At 39.0% G+C, this 19,302-nt stretch overlaps 1 protein-coding gene across 3 annotated transcripts in view; it reads left to right on the forward strand.

The window, feature by feature from the left end:
• Positions 1 to 19,302, forward strand: part of plxnb3 (plexin B3) — a 135,334-nt gene that overhangs the window by 92,335 nt on the left and 23,697 nt on the right. For all 3 annotated transcript variants that reach the window (XM_062052640.1, XM_062052641.1, XM_062052643.1), the window contains 9 exons: positions 202 to 292; positions 412 to 581; positions 655 to 806; positions 2,708 to 2,813; positions 2,882 to 3,018; positions 5,538 to 5,714; positions 5,785 to 6,082; positions 6,138 to 6,242; positions 6,304 to 6,465. In XM_062052640.1, coding sequence (XP_061908624.1) covers positions 202 to 292; positions 412 to 581; positions 655 to 806; positions 2,708 to 2,813; positions 2,882 to 3,018; positions 5,538 to 5,714; positions 5,785 to 6,082; positions 6,138 to 6,242; positions 6,304 to 6,465 — 1,398 coding nt within the window. The remainder of the gene's footprint in view (positions 1 to 201; positions 293 to 411; positions 582 to 654; positions 807 to 2,707; positions 2,814 to 2,881; positions 3,019 to 5,537; positions 5,715 to 5,784; positions 6,083 to 6,137; positions 6,243 to 6,303; positions 6,466 to 19,302) is intronic.

Consider the following 19,302-nt stretch of genomic DNA (forward strand, 5'->3'; position numbering starts at 1 on the left):
ACACACACACACACACACTTTCACCTGCAGACCCCACCAGGTAACACGCACACACACACACACACACGTAAACAAAGACACTGACACACACACACACACACACACACACACACACTTTCACCTGCAGACCCCACCAGGTAACACGCACACACACACACCCAGGTACACAAAGACACTGACACACACACCTGTCTGTTGTAGTTTGACTACGCTGTCAGTCAGCTGGTTTATTCGGCGGCCATCTTCCTGAGGACAGGAACCCGACGCATCGACACTTTACCTGGTCTTCAACGTAAGAGCATCACCTGTGTGTGTCCGTGTGTGAGTGTGTGTGTGTGTGTGTGTGTGTGTGTGTGTGTGTGTGTGTGTGTGTGTGTGTGCGCACGCTGACGTGTTACCTGTGCTATCCAGTCCAGTTGTACAACTGCTCGGCCGGCCAATCAGATTGCTCGCAGTGCCGGGCGGTCCCTAAGGAGTACGGCTGCGTGTGGTGCGGCGGAAGCCCCGCCCCCAGCTGCGTCTACAACCAATCGTGCGCCGGCGTGCCCGCCGACACCTGCCCGCCCCCGCAGATCACGCAGGTGAGCGATCCGCTCCGTCTCGCTCGTCCTCGCGCCGGTCGCCACGGGAAACGTCCGACGTGTCTGTCTGCAGGTGCACCCCCGCTCCGGTCCACTGGAGGGCGGAGTCTTATTGACCATCAGCGGCAGCAACATGGGGATGAGCTACCACGATGTGATGGGCGGAGTCACGGTGGCAGGTGTGCTGTGCCCCCCCCAACCTGAAGAGTACCAAATATCCACCAGGTACACACACACACACAAACACGCACACACACACACACACACACATTCTCGTATTTGTTACCTTCTTGAGACCTGAAAAAAAAGCCCACCTCTTTAGGACCACCCTTTCTAGATATATAAAGATGTGTATTTACAACATTAATAATATATACATACTATGCAAATATAAAAAAGCTTGTTGTGAAAAATTAGTTGGAATTTCACCAGAAAAAGGTCACAATTTCACAAGAAAAACTTGGAATTTTGTCAGTATTATAATAAAAGTCGTAATTTTACTCAACAACAGTCGCAATTTTACAAGAAAAGCTTAAAATTAGAGATGTCCGATATTATCGGCCGATAAATGCTTTAAAATATAATATCGAAAATTATCGGTATCGGTTTCAAAAAGTAAAGTTTATGACTTTTTAAAACGCCGCTGTGTACACGGACGTAGGGAGAAGTACAGAGCGCCAATAAACCTTAAAGGCACTGCCTTTGCGTGCCGGCCCAATCACATAATATCTACGGCTTTTCACACACACAAGTGAATGCAAAGCATACTTGGTCAACAGCCATACAAGTCACACTGAGGGTGACCGTATAAACAACTTTAATACTATTACAAATATGCGCCACACTGTGAACCCACACCAAACAAGAATGACAAACACATTTCGGGAGAACATCCGCACCGTAACACAACATAAACACAACAGAACAAATACCCAGAACCCGTTGAAGCACTAACTCTTCCGGGACGCTACAATATATAAACCCCCCGCCCACCTCAACCTCCTCATGCTCTCTCAGGGAGAGCATGTCCCAAATTCCCAGCTGCTGTTTTGAGGCATGTTAAAAAAAATAATGCACTTTGTGACTTCAATAATAAATATGGCAGTGCCATGTTGGCATTTTTTTTCCATAACTTGAGTTGATTTATTTTGAAAAAACCTTGTTACATTGTTTGATGCATCCAGTGGGCCATCACAACAAAACTAGGCATAATAATGTGTTAATTTCACGACTGTATATATCGGTATCGGTTGATATCGGAATCGGTAATCAAGAGTTGGACGATATCGGCAAAAAAGCCATTATCGGACATCTCTGCTTAAAATGTTTGGCAATATTACGAAAAGGGTCGTAATTTTACTCGATAAAAGTCACAATTTTATAAGAAAACTTTAAAATGTTGGCAATATTATAATAATAATCGGAATTTTACTTTACTGTTTTACAAGAACAACAAAAAAATGGGCAATATTGTGATAAAATTTAAATTTTTGTATGACAAATGTCACCATTTTGCATTAAAAAGTAATACTTTTACATAAAAAAAAGTAATGGTTTTACGAGAAAATATTGCAATATTACAGAAACGTGAGAAATTGTTCCCAATTTTATAAGAAAAAAGTCGACACATCGTGAGAAAAAGACTGCTTTTAGTTCTTTTTGTTTGTTTGTAGTTGTTTTTTTATCTTCATTATTTACTTCAAGTTATGACAGTATGTCTCTGTATACATATTTATTTTGTTTTTTTAATTAATTTTGGCCAAAGGGGGCGCATTTCATTTTCTTACACACACTTGTTATTACATATGTTGACCAGAGAGGGGGGCACTTAAAATTGTTACACACACTTGTTATTTCATATGTTGACCAGAGGGGGAGCACTTTTAAAAGCGACACACAGTCAATGTGAAAAATCCCTCCTTTTTGGGACCACCCTCATTTTGATAGATGTCACCACCAGGGGTGCTAATGAGACATTCTCTATTAGATGCAATGTTATTGGGACCATGATTTATGTCATCATTTGTTCACACCTCCTCATATGGAAGATACTTTTCCTTCTTAGAAATACAAGAACACACACACACACACGCCAGTCATACATTTGCGTTTTGTGCCGACTGCAGGGTTGTGTGTCGACTGCAGGCCAGCCAGAAGCAGAGGGCGGGGCCTGTCCTCGTTACCGTGGGAACAGGCCCACCAGGAAGGTCCATCATCAACTTCAACTATCAGGTGAGGGCAAGTCGGACACGCTGGGAAGAAAAGCGAAAGGGGCAAAGTTAGAACGCTGTCGTCTTCAGGACCCTCGGATCCTGGACCTGACCCCTAACAGAGGTCCACTCTCTGGAGGGACCCGGGTGACCGTCAGAGGACGACAGCTGCTGACGGGCCAGACGTCCAACCTGAGCGTCTTCCTGGGGTCACACCCCTGCTACACGTGTGTGCCACGCCCACTTCCTGTTCCTACTTTGTGTTCCTCGGTCCTACTTTGTGCCGGTATAACAGGGTTTGTAAATAGAACAGTTTGTATAATGAAGCAAATTATAACCTAAACATGAATAATTGGTTCCATCCTGGACAAAAGTCCATATTTTCATCTATTAGGATTCAAATACTACGCGCTAAACAGCATGTGCAGACTATAAAACAGCGTGTACTATTAGTCGCCGTGCTGCGTGTGATCTACTAAGACTGCGTCTGCATTTTAGGGTGTACTATGCGGCTCTTGCCATGGAGACACTTATTTACTGGACATTCTGTGGCATTTTGCTTTGTTTTCAAACATGCAGCAGACACGTACCAATTTTTTATGGGCATTTTAGAAGCAGTGCATCGACAATGGAACCCCGAAAGTGCGCTCATGGGAGAGCGTGCGCTGGAATGTTCCAGGCGCAAAAAATGCGTGCTACAAGAAGTATTTTTTTCATACAGTGTAAAAGAAAAAAACTAACGTGAAAATTATATTGTTGAACTGACAATTTGTCTAATATTTTATTTTTGAGAGTATATACGTATATATATATATATATATATATATATATATATATATATATATATATATATATATATATATATATATCTATATATATATATATATATATATATATATATATATATATATATATATATATATACTGTATATATATATATATATATATATATATATATATATATATATATATATACTGTATATATATACATATATATACACTACCGTTCAAAGGTTTGGGGTCACATTGAAATGTCCTTATTTTTGAAGGAAAAGCACAGTACTTTTCAATGAAGATAACTTTAAACTAGTCTTAACTTTAAAGAAATACACTCTATACATTGCTAATGTGGTAAATGACTATTCTAGCTGCAAATGTCTGGTTTTTGGTGCAATATCTACATAGGTGTATAGAGGCCCATTTCCAGCAACTATCACTCCAGTGTTCTAATGGTACAATGTGTTTGCTCATTGGCTCAGAAGGCTAATTGATGATTAGAAAACCCTCGTGCAATCATGTTCACACATCTGAAAACAGTTCAACTCGTTACAGAAGCTACAAAACTGACCTTCCTTTGAGCAGATTGAGTTTCTGGAGCATCACATTTGTGGGGTCAATTAAACGCTCAAAATGGCCAGAAAAAGAGAACTTTCATCTGAAACTCGACAGTCTATTCTTGTTCTTAGAAATGAAGGCTCAAACACAAAATTGTTTGGGTGAGCCCAAACTTTTGAACGGTAGTATATAATATATATATATATATATATATATATATATATATATATATATATATATATATATATATATATATATATATATATATAGTCGAGGTTTCTGTGGTTTATCCGTTATACAGTGCTCAATACCGGGGTAGAGCGGAATATACCTTAGGTCAGGAAAAAACACAGATGCTATATCATCCCTACAAGCCTGTTTCGCAGGTTTCCCTGCTCGTCAGTGGATTTTATAAAATAAAATAAAATCAGGGAAACCTGTGAAACAGGCTTGTAGGGATGATATAGCCTCTGTGTTTTTTCCTGACCTAACGTGTGTGTGTATATATATATATATACATATACATATATATATATATATATATATATATACATTTTATGGGCATTTTAGAAGCAGTGCATCGACAATGGAACCCCGAAAGTGCGCTCATGGGAGAGCGTGCGCTGGAATGTTCCAGGCGCAAAAAATGCATGCGACAAGAAGTCTTTTTTTTCATACAGTGTAAAAGAAAAAAACAAACGTGAAAATGATATTGTTGAACTGACAATTTGTCTAATATTTTATTTTTGAGAGTAAATATATATATATATATATATATATAGTCGAGGTTTCTGTCGTTTATCCGTTATACAGGGGATTTTATAAAATAAAATGAAATCCCCTGACGAGCAGGGAAACCTGCGAAACAGGCTTGTAGGGATGATATAGCCTCTGTGTTTTTTCCTGACCTAACGTATATTCCGCTCTACCCCGGGCATATTGTAGCGTCCCGGAAGAGTTAGTGCTGCAGGGGGTTCTGGGTATTTTTTCTGTTGTGTTTATGTTGTGTTACGGTGCGGATGTTCTCCCGAAATGTGTTTGTCATTCTTGTTTGGTGTGGGTTCACAGTGTGTCCATGATGCCGCGCCCCCTTGGCGGAGATCGAAACCGAAAGTTAACTTGCTGTATGCGTTGGACACACACACAAATCTTACCGCTCTGCCTCGGTTAATCTTCTTTGCGACAGTGTCGACAACGCTGTGGATACTTTACTGAACGTTTCGAACCCCCGTATTGTTTTTCTTCTGATTCAAGTTGAGCGTGCAAAACTGGAAAAAAAAAAAAAGTTGCAAAAAGGTAGCACACTGAGTGAGGAGTGTGCTGCCGGGCACAAAATGGCTGCCGTGCAGGTACACAATAGGCTATTTTCTGTGTTCCCACTGCTGGTCTGACGTGTTCTCGTGTGCTCCAGACTGGATGAGGTCAGCGACAAGCAGCTGGTGTGTCAGACTCCTCCCAGGAACCAGACCGGCAAAGTCCTGGTCCGGGTTTTGTTCGGTAAGGCGGAGCGTTCCAGTCCCAACGTGACGTTCCGCTACGTGGAGGACCCCGTCATCACCAACGCCACGCCTACGGAGAGCTTCTACGCGTAAGGAGGAAACCTCGCGGCGGTCTGTGTCGCGCGCGTGCGAGCTGATGCCGACTTCCTGTGTGCTCAGCGGCGGGCGTGTGGTGGTGGCGAGCGGCAGGAATCTGGACGTGGTGCAGCGGGCGGTCATGTCCGTGTGGGTGGAGCCCGTGGACGTCCAGAGGGTGCGGCGCAGAAGGCGGGTGGCCCTGCTCAGCGCCAGGCAGCAGGTGGTCTTCAACGGCACCATGGAGACGGTGTCCGAGCGCTGCGCCGTCCTGTCCTCCTCGCAGATGACCTGCCCCACCCCTGCGGTCCCCCCGGAGGTCCAAGTGAAGGGCGTCTGGTTCCAGATGGACAACGTGCGAGTCCATTACGAGAGCATCAAGGTACGCCTGCAGCTGTCCCGCTGTCTGCAGAGATTCAGGTCTGTCCTCCTCTCAGGGCAAGACCTTCACCTACCATCCCAACCCTCGCCTCTTCCCTCTCAACCGAGAAGCGCCGGACGCGCCGTATCGCTTCAAAGCCGGCGGCGTGATCGCCGTGGAGGTGAGGCCTCGTCTGGTCCGCCGTGTCTCGCCTGTAACGTAACTCTGCTGTCGTCCACCAGGGCGAGGACATGACGCGCGCCATGTCCAGACAGGAAGTGACGGTTCTGCTGGGAGACCAGGAGTGCGAGGTGAAGACCTTGGACGGCACTCACCTGTACTGCGAGCCTCCCGCGGTCCAGCCAATGAGTGCGGACGACAGCGGCGGTCTTCCCCGCCTCCAGGTTAGTTTGGACTAGGGATGTAACGGGAAATGGTACAAACCCCACAACGTTTTATAAATGGTGAATAAAAACAGAATACAATGATTTGCAAATCCTTTTCAACTTATATTCAATTGAATAGACTGCAAAGACAAGATATTTCATGTTCACACTGGAAATATTATCTCATTTGGGATTTGATGCCTGCAACATGTTTTAAAAAAAGCTGGCACAAGTGGCAAAAAAGACTGAGAAAGAAAATGTTGTCCTAAACAACCCCTTTAATGCACAGCTTCTTAAATAGCAGGGCAGGTCCCCATGTTTTACACCTCAGATGGATAAATAAATAAACCTTGACGTGAAAAAAAAAATGTGGGGGGGGGGGGGGGGAACTTGAAAGAAAAATAATTTGAAAACGTAAAATTTTTTAAAACATTAAAAAGAAAAAAAATAATAAAAATTTTAAAAATCCCCTCCCTAGAAAAATGAAATGTTGTCCTAAACAACCCCTTTAATGCACTGCTTCTTAAATAGCAGGGCAGGCCCTCATTTTTTACACATACAGATGGATAAATAAATAAACCTTGACGTGAAAAAAAAAATAACGTGGAAAAAAAAAAAAAAAACGTGAAAAAAAATAAAAAGAAGAAAAACCTAACAAAAAAAAAAATACAAAACATGAAAAAAATAAAAAGCAGACAAAAAATAAAACCCTGAAAAAATCCCGTCCCCTAGAAAAATGTAGTCCTAAATGTGAAGAAGAAAAAAAATAAAAGTGAAAAAAATAATTTACCTGACAAAAAAAAAAAAAGTGAAAAAATCCCGTCCCCAAGAAAATGTTGTCCTAAACAGCCCCTTTAATGCACAGCTTCTTAAATAGCAGGGCAGGTCCCCATGTTTTACACCTCAGATGGATAAATGAATAAACCTTGACGTGAAAAAAAAATGTGGGTGGCGGGGGGGAACTTGAAAGAAAAATAATTTTAAAACGTTAAATTTTTTAAAACGTTGAAAAGAAATAAAATAATAAAAATTTAAAAAATCCCGTCCCTAGAAAAATGAAATGTTGTCCTAAACAACCCCTTTAATGCACTGCTTCTTAAATAGCAGGGCAGGCCCTCATTTTTTACACATACAGATGGATAAATAAATAAACCTTGACGTGAAAAAAAAAAACGTGAAAAAATAAATACAAAACGTGAAAAAAAATAAAAAGGAAGAAAAACCTGACAAAAAAAAAAAAAAAAACGTGAAAAAAATAAAAACCAGACAAAAAATAAAAAATTAAACCCTGAAAAAATCCCGTCCCCTAGAAAAATGTAGTCCTAAATGTGAAAAAAAATTAAATAAAAATGAAAAAAATAATTTACCTAACCAAAAAAAAAAAAAAGTGAAAAAATCCCGTCCCCAAGAAAATGTTGTCCTAAACAGCCCCTTTAATGCACTGCTTCTTAAATAGCCGGGCGGGCACCCATGTTTTACACATACAGATGGATAAATAAATAAACCTTGACGTGAAAAAAAAAAACATGGAAAAAATATAAAATAAACGTGAAAAAAATAATAATAACAAAAAGAAAAAGAAGAAGAAGAAAAACCTGCCAAAAAAAAATACAAAACGTGAAAAAAATAAAAAACAGACAAAAAAATAAATAATTATTTTTTAAATCCCGTCCCCTAGAAAAATGTAGTCCTAAACAGCCCCTTTAAAGTAAACTTAAAGTACCAATGATTGTCACACACACACAAGGTGTGGTGAAATGTGTCCTCTGCATTTGACCCATCCCCTTGTTCACCCCCTGGGAGGTGAGGGGAGCAGTGGGCAGCAGCGGTGCCACGCCCAGGAAATGCACTTAAGTGGTCATAAATGAGTATCTTGACACATAGCGGTTGTGACGAGAGTGAGGGCGCACCTGCACGCTGACACCAAGACAATGTCAGTGTCGTGACTTGGAGAAGATCACGTTTTGAGTCAGATGTAGTCAGTGGTGTGCCCGAGGGAGGGGCTTGGACTATTTAAGGGAGACTGCCGGGGGGTGGGAGGAGGTAAGCAGGTCGGTTGTGGAGCGTTGGAGAACAGTGCAAACAGTGTTTGGGGATTGTTTACCTTTTTCACTCCTGCCTTTTGTAAATACTTTATTTTTTTTGTATTTACTAGTGTTACCTTCATGGTCAGCAGTTTAGTCGGTAAATATCACCGCGTTTACTAGTGTTACCTTCATGGTCAGTAGTTTAGTTTGTAAATATCATCGCGTTTACTAGTGTTACCTTCATGGTCAGTAGTTTAGTTTGTAAATATCATCGCGTTTACTAGTGTTACCTTCATGGTCAGTAGTTTAGTCGGTAAATATCACCGCATTTACTAGTGTTACCTTCATGGTTAGTAGTTTAGTCTGTAAATATCATCGCGTTTACTAGTGTTACCTTCATGGTCAGCAGTTTAGTCGGTAAATATCACCGCGTTTACTAGTGTTACCTTCATGGTCAGTAGTTTAGTTTGTAAATATCATCGCGTTTACTAGTGTTACCTTCATGGTCAGTAGTTTAGTCGGTAAATATCACATTTACTAGTGTTACCTTCATGGTCAGTAGTTTAGTCTGTAAATATCATCACGTTTACAAGTGTTACTTTCATGGTCAGTAGTTTAGTCAGTAAATATCACCGCGTTTACTAGTGTTACCTTCATGGTCAGTAGTTTAGTTTGTAAGAATCATCGCGTTTACTAGTGTTACCTTCATGGTCAGTAGTTTAGTTTGTAAATGTCATCGCGTTTACTAGTGTTACCTTCATGGTCAGTAGTTTAGTCGGTAAATATCACCGCGTTTACTAGTGTTACCTTCATGGTTAGTAGTTTAGTCTGTAAATATCATCGCGTTTACTAGTGTTACCTTCATGGTCAGTAGTTTAGTTTGTAAGAATCATCGCGTTTACTAGTGTTACCTTCATGGTCAGTAGTTTAGTTTGTAAATATCATCGCGTTTACTAGTGTTACCTTCATGGTCAGTAGTTTAGTCGGTAAATATCACCGTGTTTACTAGTGTTACCTTCATGGTTAGTAGTTTAGTCTGTAAATATCATCGCGTTTACTAGTGTTACCTTCATGGTCAGTAGTTTAGTTTGTAAATATCATCGCGTTTACTAGTGTTACCTTCATGGTCAGTAGTTTAGTCTGTAAATATCACCGCGTTTACTAGTGTTACCTTCATGGTTAGTAGTTTAGTTTGTAAATATCATCGCATTTACTAGTGTTACCTTCATGGTCAGTAGTTTAGTCGGTAAATATCACCGCGTTTACTAGTGTTACCTTCATGGTCAGTAGTTTAGTTTGTAAATATCATCGTGTTTACTAGTGTTACCTTCATGGTCAGTAGTTTAGTCGGTAAATATCACCGCGTTTACTAGTGTTACCTTTATGGTCAGTAGTTTAGTCAGTAAATATCACCGCGTTTACGAGTGTTACCTTCATGGTCAGTAGTTTAGTCGGTAAATATCACCGCGTTTACTAGTGTTACCTTTATGGTCAGTAGTTTAGTCGGTAAATATCACCGCGTTTACTAGTGTTACCTTCATGGTCAGTAGTTTAGTCGGTAAATATCACCGCGTTTACTAGTGTTACCTTCATGGTCAGCAGTTTAGTCGGTAAATATCACCGCGTTTACTAGTGTTACCTTCATGGTCAGTAGTTTAGTTTGTAAATATCATCGCGTTTACTAGTGTTACCTTCATGGTCAGTAGTTTAGTCTGTAAATATCACCGCGTTTACTAGTGTTACCTTCATGGTTAGTAGTTTAGTCTGTAAATATCATCGCGTTTACTAGTGTTACCTTCATGGTCAGCAGTTTAGTCTGTAAATATCACCGCGTTTACTAGTGTTACCTTCATGGTCAGTAGTTTAGTCGATAAATATCACATTTACTAGTGTTACCTTCATGGTCAGTAGTTTAATCTGTAAATATCATCACGTTTACAAGTGTTACTTTCATGGTCAGTAGTTTAGTCAGTAAATATCACCGCGTTTACTAGTGTTACCTTCATGGTCAGTAGTTTAGTTTGTAAGAATCATCGCGTTTACTAGTGTTACCTTCATGGTCAGTAGTTTAGTTTGTAAATATCATCGCGTTTACTAGTGTTACCTTCATGGTCAGTAGTTTAGTCTGTAAATATCACCGCGTTTACTAGTGTTACCTTCATGGTCAGTAGTTTAGTTTGTAAATATCATTGCGTTTACTAGTGTTACCTTCATGGTCAGTAGTTTAGTCGGTAAATATCACCGCGTTTACTAGTGTTACCTTCATGGTTAGTAGTTTAGTCTGTAAATATCATCGCGTTTTCTAGTGTTACCTTCATGGTCAGCAGTTTAGTCTGTAAATATCACCGCGTTTACTAGTGTTACCTTCATGGTCAGTAGTTTAGTTTGTAAATATCATCGCGTTTACTAGTGTTACCTTCATGGTCAGTAGTTTAGTCGGTAAATATCACATTTACTAGTGTTACCTTCATGGTCAGTAGTTTAGTCTGTAAATATCATCACGTTTACAAGTGTTACTTTCATGGTCAGTAGTTTAGTCAGTAAATATCACCGCGTTTACTAGTGTTACCTTCATGGTCAGTAGTTTAGTTTGTAAGAATCATCGCGTTTACTAGTGTTACCTTCATGGTCAGTAGTTTAGTTTGTAAATGTCATCGCGTTTACTAGTGTTACCTTCATGGTCAGTAGTTTAGTCGGTAAATATCACCGCGTTTACTAGTGTTACCTTCATGGTTAGTAGTTTAGTCTGTAAATATCATCGCGTTTACTAGTGTTACCTTCATGGTCAGTAGTTTAGTTTGTAAGAATCATCGCGTTTACTAGTGTTACCTTCATGGTCAGTAGTTTAGTTTGTAAATATCATCGCGTTTACTAGTGTTACCTTCATGGTCAGTAGTTTAGTCGGTAAATATCACCGTGTTTACTAGTGTTACCTTCATGGTTAGTAGTTTAGTCTGTAAATATCATCGCGTTTACTAGTGTTACCTTCATGGTCAGTAGTTTAGTTTGTAAATATCATCGCGTTTACTAGTGTTACCTTCATGGTCAGTAGTTTAGTCTGTAAATATCACCGCGTTTACTAGTGTTACCTTCATGGTTAGTAGTTTAGTTTGTAAATATCATCGCATTTACTAGTGTTACCTTCATGGTCAGTAGTTTAGTCGGTAAATATCACCGCGTTTACTAGTGTTACCTTCATGGTCAGTAGTTTAGTTTGTAAATATCATCGTGTTTACTAGTGTTACCTTCATGGTCAGTAGTTTAGTCGGTAAATATCACCGCGTTTACTAGTGTTACCTTTATGGTCAGTAGTTTAGTCAGTAAATATCACCGCGTTTACGAGTGTTACCTTCATGGTCAGTAGTTTAGTCGGTAAATATCACCGCGTTTACTAGTGTTACCTTTATGGTCAGTAGTTTAGTCGGTAAATATCACCGCGTTTACTAGTGTTACCTTCATGGTCAGTAGTTTAGTCGGTAAATATCACCGCGTTTACTAGTGTTACCTTCATGGTCAGCAGTTTAGTCGGTAAATATCACCGCGTTTACTAGTGTTACCTTCATGGTCAGTAGTTTAGTTTGTAAATATCATCGCGTTTACTAGTGTTACCTTCATGGTCAGTAGTTTAGTCTGTAAATATCACCGCGTTTACTAGTGTTACCTTCATGGTTAGTAGTTTAGTCTGTAAATATCATCGCGTTTACTAGTGTTACCTTCATGGTCAGCAGTTTAGTCTGTAAATATCACCGCGTTTACTAGTGTTACCTTCATGGTCAGTAGTTTAGTCGATAAATATCACATTTACTAGTGTTACCTTCATGGTCAGTAGTTTAATCTGTAAATATCATCACGTTTACAAGTGTTACTTTCATGGTCAGTAGTTTAGTCAGTAAATATCACCGCGTTTACTAGTGTTACCTTCATGGTCAGTAGTTTAGTTTGTAAGAATCATCGCGTTTACTAGTGTTACCTTCATGGTCAGTAGTTTAGTTTGTAAATATCATCGCGTTTACTAGTGTTACCTTCATGGTCAGTAGTTTAGTCTGTAAATATCACCGCGTTTACTAGTGTTACCTTCATGGTCAGTAGTTTAGTTTGTAAATATCATTGCGTTTACTAGTGTTACCTTCATGGTCAGTAGTTTAGTCGGTAAATATCACCGCGTTTACTAGTGTTACCTTCATGGTTAGTAGTTTAGTCTGTAAATATCATCGCGTTTTCTAGTGTTACCTTCATGGTCAGCAGTTTAGTCTGTAAATATCACCGCGTTTACTAGTGTTACCTTCATGGTCAGTAGTTTAGTTTGTAAATATCATCGCGTTTACTAGTGTTACCTTCATGGTCAGTAGTTTAGTCTGTAAATATCACCGCGTTTACTAGTGTTACCTTCATGGTCAGTAGTTTAGTTTGTAAATATCATCGCGTTTACTAGTGTTACCTTCATGGTCAGTAGTTTAGTTTGTAAATATCATCGCGTTTACTAGTGTTACCTTCATGGTCTGTAGTTTAGTCGGTAAATATCACCGCGTTTACTAGTGTTACCTTCATGGTCAGTAGTTTAGTCTGTAAATATCATCGCGTTTACTAGTGTGACCTTCATGGTCAGCAGTTTAGTCGGTAAATATCACCGCGTTTACTAGTGTTACCTTCATGGTCAGTAGTTTAGTTTGTAAATATCATTGCGTTTACTAGTGTTACCTTCATGGTCAGTAGTTTAGTCGGTAAATATCACCGCGTTTACTAGTGTTACCTTCATGGTTAGTAGTTTAGTCGGTAAATATTATCGCGTTTACTAGTGTTACCTTCATGGTCAGCAGTTTAGTCGGTAAATATCACCGCGTTTACTAGTGTTACCTTCATGGTCAGTAGTTTAGTTTGTAAATATCATCGCGTTTACTAGTGTTACCTTCATGGTCAGTAGTTTAGTCTGTAAATATCACCGCGTTTACTAGTGTTACCTTCATGGTTAGTTGTTTAGTCTGTAAATATCATCACATTTACTAGTGTTACCTTCATGGTCAGCAGTTTAGTCTGTAAGTATCACCGCGTTTACTAGTGTTACCTTCATGGTCAGTAGTTTAGTTTGTAAATATCATCGCGTTTACTAGTGTTACCTTCATGGTCAGTAGTTTAGTCGGTAAATATCACCGCGTTTACTAGTGTTACCTTCATGGTCAGTAGTTTAGTTTGTAAATATCATCGCGTTTACTAGTGTTACCTTCATGGTCAGTAGTTTAGTCGGTAAATATCACTGCGTTTACTAGTGTTACCTTCATGGTCAGTAGTTTAGTTTGTAAATATAATCGCGTTTACTAGTGTTACCTTCATGGTCAGTAGTTTAGTCGGTAAATATCACCGCGTTTACTAGTGTTACCTTTATGGTCAGTAGTTTAGTCGGTAAATATCACCGCGTTTACTAGTGTTACCTTCATGGTCAGTAGTTTAGTCGGTAAATATCACCGCGTTTACTAGTGTTACCTTCATGGTCAGCAGTTTAGTCTGTAAATATCACCACGTTTACAAGTGTTACCTTCATGGTCAGTAGTTTATTTGGTAAATATCATTGTGTTTATTAGTGTTACCTTAATGTTCAGTAGTTTAGTCTGTAAATATCATGGCGTTTACTCGTGTTACCTTCTTGGTCAGTAGTTTAGTCTGTAAATATTACCACGTTTACTAGTGTTACCTTCATGGTCAGCAGTTTAGTCGGTAAATATTACCGCGTTTACTAGTGTTACCTTCATGGTCAGCAGTTTAGTCTGTAAATATCACCGCGTTTACTAGTGTTACCTTCATGGTCAGTAGTTTAGTTTGTAAATATCATCGCGTTTACTATTGTTATCTTCATGGTCAGTAGTTTAGTCGATAAATATCACATTTACTAGTGTTACCTTCATGGTCAGTAGTTTAGTCTGTAAATATCATCACGTTTACAAGTGTTACTTTCATGGTCAGTAGTTTAGTCAGTAAATATCACCGCGTTTACTAGTGTTACCTTCATGGTCAGTAGTTTAGTCGGTAAATATCATAGCGTTTACTCGTGTTACCTTCATGGTCAGTAGTTTAGTTTGTAAATATCATCGCGTTTACTAGTGTTACCTTCATGGTCAGTAGTTTAGTCGGTAAATATCACCGCGTTTAATAGTGTTACCTTTATGGTCAGTAGTTTAGTCGGTAAATATCACCGCGTTACTAGTGTTACCTTCATGGTCAGTAGTTTAGTCGGTAAATATCACCGCGTTTACTAGTGTTACCTTTATGGTCAGTAGTTTAGTCGGTAAATATCACCGCGTTTACTAGTGTTTCCTTCATGGTCAGTAGTTTAGTCGGTAAATATCACCGCGTTTACTAGTGTTACCTTCATGGTCAGTAGTTTAGTCGGTAAATATCACCGCGTTTACTAGTGTTACCTTCATGGTTAGTAGTTTAGTCGGTAAATATCATCGCGTTCACTAGTGTTACCTTCATGGTCAGCAGTTTAGTCGGTAAATATCACCGCGTTTACTAGTGTTACCTTCATGGTCAGTAGTTTAGTTTGTAAATATCATCGCGTTTACTAGTGTTACCTTCATGGTCAGTAGTTTAGTCGGTAAATATCACATTTACTAGTGTTACCTTCATGGTCAGTAGTTTAGTCTGTAAATATCATCACGTTTACAAGTGTTACTTTCATGGTCAGTAGTTTAGTCAGTAAATATCACCGCGTTTACTAGTGTTACCTTCATGGTCAGTAGTTTAGTTTGTAAGAATCATCGCGTTTACTAGTGTTACCTTCATGGTCAGTAGTTTAGTTTGTAAATATCATCGCGTTTACTAGTGTTACCTTCATGGTCAGCAGTTTAGTCTGTAAATATCACCGCGTTTACTAGTGTTACCTTCATGGTCAGTAGTTTAGTTTGTAAATATCATCGCGTTTACTAGTGTTACCTTCATGGTCAGTAGTTTAGTCGGTAAATATCACCGCGTTTACTAGTGTTACCTTCATGGTCAGTAGTTTAGTCAGTAAATATCACCGCGTTTACTAGTGTTACCTTCATGGTCAGTAGTTTAGTCGGTAAATATCACCACGTTTACTAGTGTTACCTTTATGGTCAGTAGTTTAGTCGGTAAATATCACCGCGTTTACTAGTGTTACCTTCATGGTTAGTAGTTTAGTCGGTAAATATCATCGCGTTTACTAGTGTTACCTTCATGGTCAGCAGTTTAGTCGGTAAATATCACCGCGTGTACTAGTGTTACCTTCATGGTCAGTAGTTTAGTTTGTAAATATCATCGCGTTTACTAGTGTTACCTTCATGGTCAGTAGTTTAGTCGGTAAATATCACATTTACTAGTGTTACCTTCATGGTCAGTAGTTTAGTCTGTAAATATCATCACGTTTACAAGTGTTACTTTCATGGTCAGTAGTTTAGTCAGTAAATATCACCGCGTTTACTAGTGTTACCTTCATGGTCAGTAGTTTAGTTTGTAAGAATCATCGCATTTACTAGTGTTACCTTCATGGTCAGTAGTTTAGTTTGTAAATATCATCGCGTTTACTAGTGTTACCTTCATGGTCAGTAGTTTAGTCGGTAAATATCACCGCGTTTACTAGTGTTACCTTCATGGTTAGTAGTTTAGTCGGTAAATATCATCGCGTTTACTAGTGTTACCTTCATGGTCAGCAGTTTATTCGGTAAATATCACTGCGTTTACTAGTGTTACCTTCATGGTCAGTAGTTTAGTTTGTAAATATCATCGCGTTTACTAGTGTTACCTTCATGGTCAGTAGTTTAGTCTGTAAATATCACCGCGTTTACTAGTGTTACCTTCATGGTTAGTAGTTTAGTCGGTAAATATCATCGCGTTTACTAGTGTTACCTTCATGGTCAGCAGTTTAGTCGGTAAATATCACCGTGTTTACTAGTGTTACCTTCATGGTTAGTAGTTTAGTCTGTAAATATCATCGCGTTCACTAGTGTTACCTTCATGGTCAGCAGTTTAGTCGGTAAATATCACCGCGTTTACTAGTGTTACCTTCATGGTCAGTAGTTTAGTTTGTAAATATCATCGCGTTTACTAGTGTTACCTTCATGGTCAGTAGTTTAGTCTGTAAATATCACCGCGTTTACTAGTGTTACCTTCATGGTTAGTTGTTTAGTCTGTAAATATCATCACATTTACTAGTGTTACCTTCATGGTCAGCAGTTTAGTCTGTAAGTATCACCGCGTTTACTAGTGTTACCTTCATGGTCAGTAGTTTAGTTTGTAAATATCATCGCGTTTACTAGTGTTACCTTCATGGTCAGTAGTTTAGTCGGTAAATATCACCGCGTTTACTAGTGTTACCTTCATGGTCAGTAGTTTAGTTTGTAAATATCATCGCGTTTACTAGTGTTACCTTCATGGTCAGTAGTTTAGTCGGTAAATATCACTGCGTTTACTAGTGTTACCTTCATGGTCAGTAGTTTAGTTTGTAAATATCATCGCGTTTACTAGTGTTACCTTCATGGTCAGTAGTTTAGTCGGTAAATATCACCGCGTTTACTAGTGTTACCTTTATGGTCAGTAGTTTAGTCGGTAAATATCACCGCGTTTACTAGTGTTACCTTCATGGTCAGTAGTTTAGTCGGTAAATATCACCGCGTTTACTAGTGTTACCTTCATGGTCAGCAGTTTAGTCTGTAAATATCACCACGTTTACAAGTGTTACCTTCATGGTCAGTAGTTTATTTGGTAAATATCATTGTGTTTATTAGTGTTACCTTAATGTTCAGTAGTTTAGTCTGTAAATATCATGGCGTTTACTCGTGTTACCTTCTTGGTCAGTAGTTTAGTCTGTAAATATTACCACGTTTACTAGTGTTACCTTCATGGTCAGCAGTTTAGTCGGTAAATATTACCGCGTTTACTAGTGTTACCTTCATGGTCAGCAGTTTAGTCTGTAAATATCACCGCGTTTACTAGTGTTACCTTCATGGTCAGTAGTTTAGTTTGTAAATATCATCGCGTTTACTATTGTTATCTTCATGGTCAGTAGTTTAGTCGATAAATATCACATTTACTAGTGTTACCTTCATGGTCAGTAGTTTAGTCTGTAAATATCATCACGTTTACAAGTGTTACTTTCATGGTCAGTAGTTTAGTCAGTAAATATCACCGCGTTTACTAGTGTTACCTTCATGGTCAGTAGTTTAGTCGGTAAATATCATAGCGTTTACTCGTGTTACCTTCATGGTCAGTAGTTTAGTTTGTAAATATCATCGCGTTTACTAGTGTTACCTTCATGGTCAGTAGTTTAGTCGGTAAATATCACCGCGTTTAATAGTGTTACCTTTATGGTCAGTAGTTTAGTCGGTAAATATCACCGCGTTACTAGTGTTACCTTCATGGTCAGTAGTTTAGTCGGTAAATATCACCGCGTTTACTAGTGTTACCTTTATGGTCAGTAGTTTAGTCGGTAAATATCACCGCGTTTACTAGTGTTTCCTTCATGGTCAGTAGTTTAGTCGGTAAATATCACCGCGTTTACTAGTGTTACCTTCATGGTCAGTAGTTTAGTCGGTAAATATCACCGCGTTTACTAGTGTTACCTTCATGGTTAGTAGTTTAGTCGGTAAATATCATCGCGTTCACTAGTGTTACCTTCATGGTCAGCAGTTTAGTCGGTAAATATCACCGCGTTTACTAGTGTTACCTTCATGGTCAGTAGTTTAGTTTGTAAATATCATCGCGTTTACTAGTGTTACCTTCATGGTCAGTAGTTTAGTCGGTAAATATCACATTTACTAGTGTTACCTTCATGGTCAGTAGTTTAGTCTGTAAATATCATCACGTTTACAAGTGTTACTTTCATGGTCAGTAGTTTAGTCAGTAAATATCACCGCGTTTACTAGTGTTACCTTCATGGTCAGTAGTTTAGTTTGTAAGAATCATCGCGTTTACTAGTGTTACCTTCATGGTCAGTAGTTTAGTTTGTAAATATCATCGCGTTTACTAGTGTTACCTTCATGGTCAGCAGTTTAGTCTGTAAATATCACCGCGTTTACTAGTGTTACCTTCATGGTCAGTAGTTTAGTTTGTAAATATCATCGCGTTTACTAGTGTTACCTTCATGGTCAGTAGTTTAGTCGGTAAATATCACCGCGTTTACTAGTGTTACCTTCATGGTCAGTAGTTTAGTCAGTAAATATCACCGCGTTTACTAGTGTTACCTTCATGGTCAGTAGTTTAGTCGGTAAATATCACCACGTTTACTAGTGTTACCTTTATGGTCAGTAGTTTAGTCGGTAAATATCACCGCGTTTACTAGTGTTACCTTCATGGTTAGTAGTTTAGTCGGTAAATATCATCGCGTTTACTAGTGTTACCTTCATGGTCAGCAGTTTAGTCGGTAAATATCACCGCGTGTACTAGTGTTACCTTCATGGTCAGTAGTTTAGTTTGTAAATATCATCGCGTTTACTAGTGTTACCTTCATGGTCAGTAGTTTAGTCGGTAAATATCACATTTACTAGTGTTACCTTCATGGTCAGTAGTTTAGTCTGTAAATATCATCACGTTTACAAGTGTTACTTTCATGGTCAGTAGTTTAGTCAGTAAATATCACCGCGTTTACTAGTGTTACCTTCATGGTCAGTAGTTTAGTTTGTAAGAATCATCGCATTTACTAGTGTTACCTTCATGGTCAGTAGTTTAGTTTGTAAATATCATCGCGTTTACTAGTGTTACCTTCATGGTCAGTAGTTTAGTCGGTAAATATCACCGCGTTTACTAGTGTTACCTTCATGGTTAGTAGTTTAGTCGGTAAATATCATCGCGTTTACTAGTGTTACCTTCATGGTCAGCA

The sequence above is a fragment of the Entelurus aequoreus genome, linkage group LG07 (genome assembly GCF_033978785.1).
Source record: "Entelurus aequoreus isolate RoL-2023_Sb linkage group LG07, RoL_Eaeq_v1.1, whole genome shotgun sequence".
Classification (NCBI taxonomy): Eukaryota; Metazoa; Chordata; class Actinopteri; order Syngnathiformes; family Syngnathidae; genus Entelurus; species Entelurus aequoreus.